We start from the raw sequence: 8142 nt of genomic DNA, 5'->3' as shown, positions 1-8142 counted from the left end.
TATAAAATAGATATTCTAGTTTATTATTATGCAAATATATTCCAATACATTTCTTGATGTTTAACGTGACAGATAAGAAAAAATTATGTGTCAGTGGCAAATGCATTTTTTTATATCCTAATTACACGTCTATAGCTATTAACTATTCTCATTTCTTATCGGGTTAGAGCTCGCTCTCAATTATAATACATCACACATATGTAATTATATACAATAGTTAATCACATGTTTCCTTCTATTTTTATTTTTTTTATTTTACACTGAATATAAGGATATTAATTTGTATGATTTGAAGTTAATTTAAAAGACATGTGTCCATCATTTCTTATAGAAAACATATACAGCTATTACTATTGCTTCGTCTATTTTTTATTAAATGTTTTTTTTTCTTTTTTCTTTTAAGTGAAGATGTACATTAACAATCACTCTGAAATAATGTGGTTTTATAACTCATAAACATAATAAATAATTTAAAATACAAAAAATATGTATATCACACGAATAAACATATTTAAGCTGTATGTCTTAAATATAAAATCAAACGTTAAATATTTATTCTTACATTGAAATCTTAATATTTTTAAAGTGCTACTTACTAATTACCTTCTAGTGGAACCAAATATGTTATACATTATTTTAAATATTTATAACATTTTATTATTTTCTGAATATTTTATTGTACATCTTAGCTTAATTAGAAAAATATTCATAACTAAGTTATATCACCTATTGATTTTCTATTGATTAAATGACTTTGTTGTAGCCTCTACATACAGCAGTTAGAGTGAAAGCCATTGTTTTTTGCTAAACCTCTTGTTTATTTTATTACCTTTCTTTTGTATTTTTGCGAATTAAATTATATTCATATAAAGCCTACTTTAAATTATTTAGTAACAGCGTTGGTTGTCTTATATGAAAAATCGTTTCAACAAATGATTGTACTCGCTATCTTTCTTTATTGTACATAATAGCATGCTTGTATTCATTCGGAAAAAAGGTAGCGGGTAAAGAAAGGAAGAGAAACTGTATATATATAAAATAATGCGTATTAGAATAATAAAGGCGAGAGAAGAGTAAATTTAATTTGGTCTATACTCTATATTGTGATGGGGTGAAGTGTAATGTAAAACTTAGCTGGTCGGTGTCTACAAATTAAGAGAGAAGGGAAATTTTCATACATTGATAAATAAATATAAGGAATGAAATAAAGTGAAGAAAAGATTGTAATTTTTGTTGTAAAATATTCCTGTCAACATTAGATTTGTAGGCTAGGCATTATTACGTTATAATTTTATTATTGAACATTATGTTTACATAATTGTATAGATTAAAGATTAAAGAATCAAGCTTCGTGTGTACATAATGGTACTTTAGAATTAAGTAAATAATAAGAATCCTTGGTAATATTAAAGGGCTTTTGAAGTAGTTTTTTTTTAGAATTGTGTATATTTAAATGATTATGGCATATTGAAAATATAAAGAAAGAGAAAAATATTGTAAAATAACATGCACGCTTAAATTTTTGAAATTGATGATAAATTAATTATCTTTTTATTTAACTATCTTCATCTACTACTACCCTCCTCCTCTTCTTTATTTCTCTATGTATAATATTTGTGGTAAAAATAAATAACTATATGCAATCTTATTTTCTCCAGGGGAATTCAAGAAAATTTTTGTGAAAAAGAAGAAGATATATAATTAACTTCGCCGTGTAAAAAGTATAATCATTATGTCGAAGCGAAAGAAAAAATTTTTCTCTATTTAGTCGGAAAATAATGTAGTTATCAAGTGCAAATTTTCTTCATGAGCCCCTTAATTTTATATAGGCAAAGTTATACGAAATATTTTATCGTACGCATATAAGGAAGATAAAATAAATGAAGTATTTTGAAAGCAGCGAAGTTGCGCCCTTTGAACCTTTCAAAAATTAGCTTCAAACATATAAAACATTTGTATTTTTAGTATTTGATTATTGAAATAATATAAATAAGAATGAAGGTTTAACAAATTCAAATTGATTGATAATAATCCAATGTGGATATGTGAACAAAAAGGTAAAAATATTAGATAACATATTATATTTGTAGAAAAAGAAGGGAGAAATCGAATACATGCGGAAAAATTGCGCTATAATTATAAAGAAAAAAATATTACAATTATATTATTATCTATTATTACACAAAGTGAATACACAACATAGTAATTTGCTAATTGTACCTTTTAATAATTACTGTAGACACATTGATGAAGAAGGTTTTTTTCTTGTTATTAATTATTAATTACCATAGACTTACCAGAAAATGAAAAAAGTGTTATAAAAAATTTATATTACTTGTTTTGCATTTACAGCCCCTTCCATTACCTTCTATCAATCCAGTATTTGTAATATGCTATTTCAAATTTTAAATACTTATATAATGAATCTACAATTGACCATATTAATAAGCAAATTTTTAATAAAAATTGAATATTTAATTTTCAAATATAAAATGTTGCATTTATTTCAATTGTTTTAAAAGGATAATATTTGTAATTTAGTTTAATTCTAAACATTTTTATTAAACATTTTATTTTGTGATTTTGAAAAACTTACATATTTGTTTGCATTTTGTATTATCTGGATACAAAATCTAACTTAGATTTGAAAAAATTTTATTATTTATATTATTTTTGTTTTCAAATAACATTTTTATTTTTTTTATTTTGTAATTATGTTAGTTTTTACTATATATATATACATATTGTATAAATAACATAACAATAAATTTAAAATTAGACAACACCCAATCAAATTATACAACAGTGTAGAAATGAATGATATGACGGATTTACATTATTGCTTGCTTTCTTTACATATAATCCGATTATGTAGAACATACACATATCCTTTTTTAATTGGTTTATGGTACTACTTTTATTAAAAATACATTTATTAAATATTTGCGCTTGAAATTATTAAAATGTAGAGTAACTTAAATAAATATTTTAAAAATTATTTTAATACCTAAAACTGATTTCGATATTGTATACTTAATATTGAAAGAAAATTCTAATATTCTATGAATATTGTAATTTAAAATTTAAAATGTTTCAAATTTAGGAGAAGATAATTAAATCAAATGAAATAATAACTTGACAATAGTTCTTTTTTATAATTTTTTATTTGATAATTCGAACTTTTAGATACGTGGAAAAATAAGGAATCATTAAAATTGAATAAAAGAAAATGGACGATTTTGGAGTCATTCCCGGCTCCAAGTTGCTTATATTTCATTGATTTTTTTTTTGTATAAATGCCATAATAAAAAAAAATGGTATCGACTCGAGGACCGAAGTTTAAATTTACAGATGGTGAAAAAGTTCTTTGTTATGAACCTGATCCAACAAAAGCGAAAGTACTTTATGATTCAAAGGTAACCTCAAAACAAATTACGATGTTTAACAATATTGTTATGCATTTTTTAAATATATTCATAAACCTCTTTTTTTAGTAACTGTGTATCAGTGTATTAATTAAATAGTTATTCTCATATAATTAATGTTTAAAAATTTAATGGGTAATTTTAAAAGTGATTATTGACAAACAGCAAACATGATTGTTAAATTTGTTTTAGGTACTTGATGTTATAATTAATAAAGATCAGAGAGGCAGAAAAGCAGTAGAATATTTAATTCATTTTCAGGTAAAATATTTTTTTTTATTGAGGTTTTATTATCAGGATCAAATGTTCATTCAATAGTGTCCTAATTCAAGGGATGGAATTCTTCTTGGGATCGTTGTGTAACAGAAGAATATGTTCTCAAAGATACAGAAGAAAATCGTCAATTACAAAGAGACCTTGCCCAGAAAGCTCAATTACAATTGTATATTATATTTAATAAAATTGATTTCCTTATATAAATTGATTTAATTATAATTAATTTAATATTTAGAGGAGCCTATTTATATAGAAGAGAGCGGAAGAAAAGAAGCCATAAATTTTCAGATCGATCTGTAGAATCTGGTATAGAAGCAAAGCGACGAGCTCGAAGTAGTGGTAGTCGTGCTACATCAGCAACAACTGGATCATCAGAAGATGGTAGTTCTGGACAACATGAAGATTATGATACTGAAGTATGTTTTAAGTATATTTTCAGTAATGAAATATTGATATTTAATGACAAATCTTGTGTAATAACCAAATATTGTATTAAATTATTCTGAAGATAAAATGAATAATATATAAATATTTACATTATTTAATATTTAAGTTTACAATATATTGTAATAATCAAATAATTTATTATGCAATTATATGACAATTTAATCAAATATTTTAATTTAGGATATAGTTACAGAAGAAGATACAGAAAGTAGCTCAGATTATGAAGAAGAAACATCAGGAGATGAAGATAGTGGTGGTGGAAGTCAATCAGGTGCTAGTATTCGACCAGGAATCGATCTTGAAATAGGAGCTACATTAAAAAGAGTGTTGGAACAAGATCATGACTTGATAGTTGATAAAAATAAAGTAAGCTGATCAAATTTTTATACATGAATAAGTTAGAACAAGTAAAATTTAGAGCAAGCTTTAAATAAGATTATTATTGCTAAAAAATAAAACATCAATAAATGATATATTTTAATTTTTAATTTCATTGAGCTATAGTAAAATCGTAGTATTAACATGAAATGATTGTGTTAAGATTAATAATTATTCATTTTATTGTTTAGCTTGCTGTATTACCTGCACAACCAACAGTAACAAATATCTTAGAATCTTGGATACAACATTATACAACAACCCAATTAACAAATATTCCTGAGAAACCACAAAGAAATAAAATACAAAATAGTTTAGAAAAAACAATAAGTGACATAAACATATGCAGAGAGATTGCAGATGGCTTAAGAATATATTTTGATATTACATTAAGCGATCTTCTTCTATACAAACAAGAAAAAGAACAGTATTCTACAATGAAATTAATACCTGCAATAACAAGCACTGAGGAAGCTACTTCCCTAAAAGAAGAAATTGGAGAGTAAATTTATGGCACATATTTCAATAAATAGAAAAATTACTATAAAAGACATTGTTAATTATAAAAATTGAAACATAAATTTTAATAAAAATTTTTATTTTGCTTAGAGTTCAAATGCCCTGTAAAAAATTATTAATATTTTAAGTTTATACAAACTACTTTAAAAAATAGTTATTTATTCTTCTGAATTATAATAAAATGTATAATATTATAAGTTAACTGTTTTATATAAATTTTAAGTAAGTTAAACAATTAACTAATTATAAATTATACCTGCAATAATTTTTATTTTTCATGAAATTGTTTTATATTTTCAAAGAAATCTTTGAACCAAATATGTAATTTTTTATTTATTTATAATATTTAAAACATTTCTCTTCATATTAATTTGTATTAAAAATTTAATATCAGTTTTTGTACAATACAATATATTTTTAAGTTATAAAATATTTAAAATTTATCTTACAAAGTATTTTAAATTAAGATAGAATTATATGGTCTTTTATTGTATTTCTATTGTCTAAAATTTTTCTCTATAGTTCAGATATAGTAATAAAAGAGGAAGTTGAAGATCCGGAGTTTTCTCATCTGCCGCCGTTTAGAGAACAAGAACTGGAAATAGAAAAATCAACAGCAGCTTATATTACAAGTACAAAACGTAAATTACGATCGTGTCGATTAAATTCAGTTGAAGAGCCGAAACCCCCAAGACCTGTTGAGGAAATAAAACAAGAAACAGGCAATTTATCAAGGTAATTTGTGAATTTACGCAATGATAACTATCTAAATAACTTTAAATCTTATAATTTATTGCAGTATGAATAGCATGGCAAGTACAAGTTCAAGATGTTCAAGTCCTCGAGGAGTAACTCTTAGAATGTCGGTACCTGTTATAAATTCAGCACAAATAACTTCTCTATTAGAAGAATCAAATAAATGGCGATTAATGCCAGAAATTATAATAAAAGAAGCGCATCCAGAACCATCAATGATTTATGGTGCTGTGCATTTAGTACGCCTATTTGGTAGTTCAATTTTCATATTAAATTAAAATTAATTTAAAGAATTTGAGTAGACTTTTATTAGAGTATTATTTTTTTTACTTCAGTAAAATTACCCGATTTACTCCAGATGACGGATATTCCTAGTAAAAAATTAAAAGTTTTATTGAAATATTTAGATATGTTTTTAAGGTAAGATTTCTTAATATATAAAAACTATATTATATATATATTTTAATATTTACATTTATTATTGTTTCTTTTATTACATAAAACAATTTCTTTATTATATTTTTATAAATTATATTGAATTTGTTTCAGTTATTTGGAAATGCATAGAGAATGGTTTGGAGAACAATTTTATATGCAAAAAATAAATTCTTCCGAAGAAGCAACTGCACATCCTTAATCTAATTCTTAGTTATTTTATAAGCGAATATTATTTTTATATATCTTATATTTAAGAAATAATACTAAAATACAATTTATTTTCTGTAAACCACTATTTTATACAGTCCTTAATATTTTTAAAGAAATTCATTTTATCAAGGACAGTGAATATTATTTTAAACATTTGATCATAATAAAAATAACCACAAATAAGATAAACTTAATTTATAATTAAATAAAGTAAGTTATTAATGACTTTATTTTCAGTCTATATGATTTTGCAATGGTACATAAAATATAAAAATGTGTTAAAATACATTGAAATGCTATATACAATGAATAAACAATTCTTCTATTAACATTATTTTTAAAATAAGAAACAGTAAATGTAAATAATAAATTTTAGCACATAAAAACTGCATAATCAAAATAAATAAGTTGAATAGGGAAGCAACGATTTAATTGCCTTATAAAATTCTTTTAATAAAGTATATATCTATATTAAAAATATATTTATTCATTCATACATAAGTACCATATTAATGCGTTTAAAACTTTCTTCAGTAATGGAAACTATAAAGAAAAAAAATAAAATTTTAGTTTAGAATTTCGTTAAGAGATCAATATATATTTTCAAAATTAAATAAAAAATAATTAGTACCAAATTTTACTATCTATTTTACAATTATAAACTTTCGTAAAGTTTATTTTAATTACTACTAATTACTTATAATATAAATGATATAATTATTAAAAATATAGAAAAGAATTATTTGTACATTTAAAGATATTTTTCTTCCTTTAAAAATTACATGAGTCTTATATTTAACTGTAAAGAAACTGTTATAATAATATTGTACGCTTTCAATAATATTATCTTTGAGCAAATTCACATTCTTAAACACATTTTTTTAAATTATCTTTGAGCAAATTCGCATTCTATATATTATAAATGGTAAATCTAATATTTTAGTATAGATAAAATTAAATTATATAAAAATTATATGTTTGTGATTGAAAAATTTGATCTTTTATTAAAAAAATAGTTTTAGTAGATATAAAGATTATAGAATAAATCCAAAGCATAAATATTCTAGATCAAAAAAATTATTTTCATACGTTTATAATTAATACAGATTAATACTGAGCAATCATTTTATGAACATAGTGATAAGTTAATAATATTCGATGTTATTTCAAAATTTTCTTAATTTAATTTATAAAAATTTATTGCTTTTAGTATAAAAAAATATATTATTCTATGGATATTAAGGTAACTTTTAGTTAATCTAGATTTATTTTAAATACATGAAATTAATAATGAAATAAAATATTTACGTTGAGACGGCGATAAATTTAGTCATATTTTAAGTTTTAAAATTATATAATAATATATAAATCGCAAATAATTAACTGGAGTAATTAATTCTGTTTAAAATTTTTGATGAATTTTTCATTTAATATTAAATGTACATTTTTAGTACTTGTAAGATATTTCCATTTTAAAATATTTCTTAAAACATTAAATTTAAAAACATTCTTCAAATAATATCTATATAATATTCGGTATTAAGAAATTTTATATTTCAAATATTTTTGTACAATTTAAAACAAACATACATACAATTTTGTGTTAATTTTTAATGATATATCAATTAATAATCCGCTATAAGCAAATAGACAGTTAATATTTTTTTAAATCTGAAAAACTTAATAATAGCAT

General features: G+C 22.5%; 1 protein-coding gene across 1 annotated transcript; it reads left to right on the top strand.

Annotated features, from left to right (window-relative positions):
- Positions 1-3214: 3214 nt before the first annotated feature.
- Positions 3215-6496, top strand: msl-3 (male-specific lethal 3). Its single transcript, XM_011502743.1, has 10 exons — positions 3215-3416; positions 3618-3686; positions 3758-3867; positions 3937-4117; positions 4329-4514; positions 4718-5028; positions 5568-5780; positions 5845-6053; positions 6137-6221; positions 6351-6496. The coding sequence occupies exons 1-10, from the start codon at positions 3315-3317 to the stop codon at positions 6436-6438; spliced, it is 1554 nt and encodes a 517-aa protein (XP_011501045.1). The 5' UTR covers positions 3215-3314; the 3' UTR covers positions 6439-6496.
- The last annotated feature ends 1646 nt before the right edge of the window (positions 6497-8142 follow it).

Source organism: Ceratosolen solmsi, unplaced genomic scaffold, assembly GCF_000503995.2.
Source record: "Ceratosolen solmsi marchali unplaced genomic scaffold, CerSol_1.0 scaffold15, whole genome shotgun sequence".
In the NCBI taxonomy this organism is placed as follows: domain Eukaryota; kingdom Metazoa; phylum Arthropoda; class Insecta; order Hymenoptera; family Agaonidae; genus Ceratosolen; species Ceratosolen solmsi.
This window is presented reverse-complemented; position numbering and strand designations above follow the sequence as displayed.

Bases quoted from the DNA above. Each gene is read 5' to 3' on its own strand.
- msl-3 (XM_011502743.1), top strand. From the start codon at position 3,315: ATGGTATCGACTCGAGGACCGAAGTTTAAATTTACAGATGGTGAAAAA. The intron at 4,118-4,328 runs GTATGTTTTAAG...ATTTTAATTTAG, and splicing joins ATGAAGATTATGATACTGAA to GATATAGTTACAGAAGAAGA. The intron at 4,515-4,717 runs GTAAGCTGATCA...TTTATTGTTTAG, and splicing joins TGATAGTTGATAAAAATAAA to CTTGCTGTATTACCTGCACA.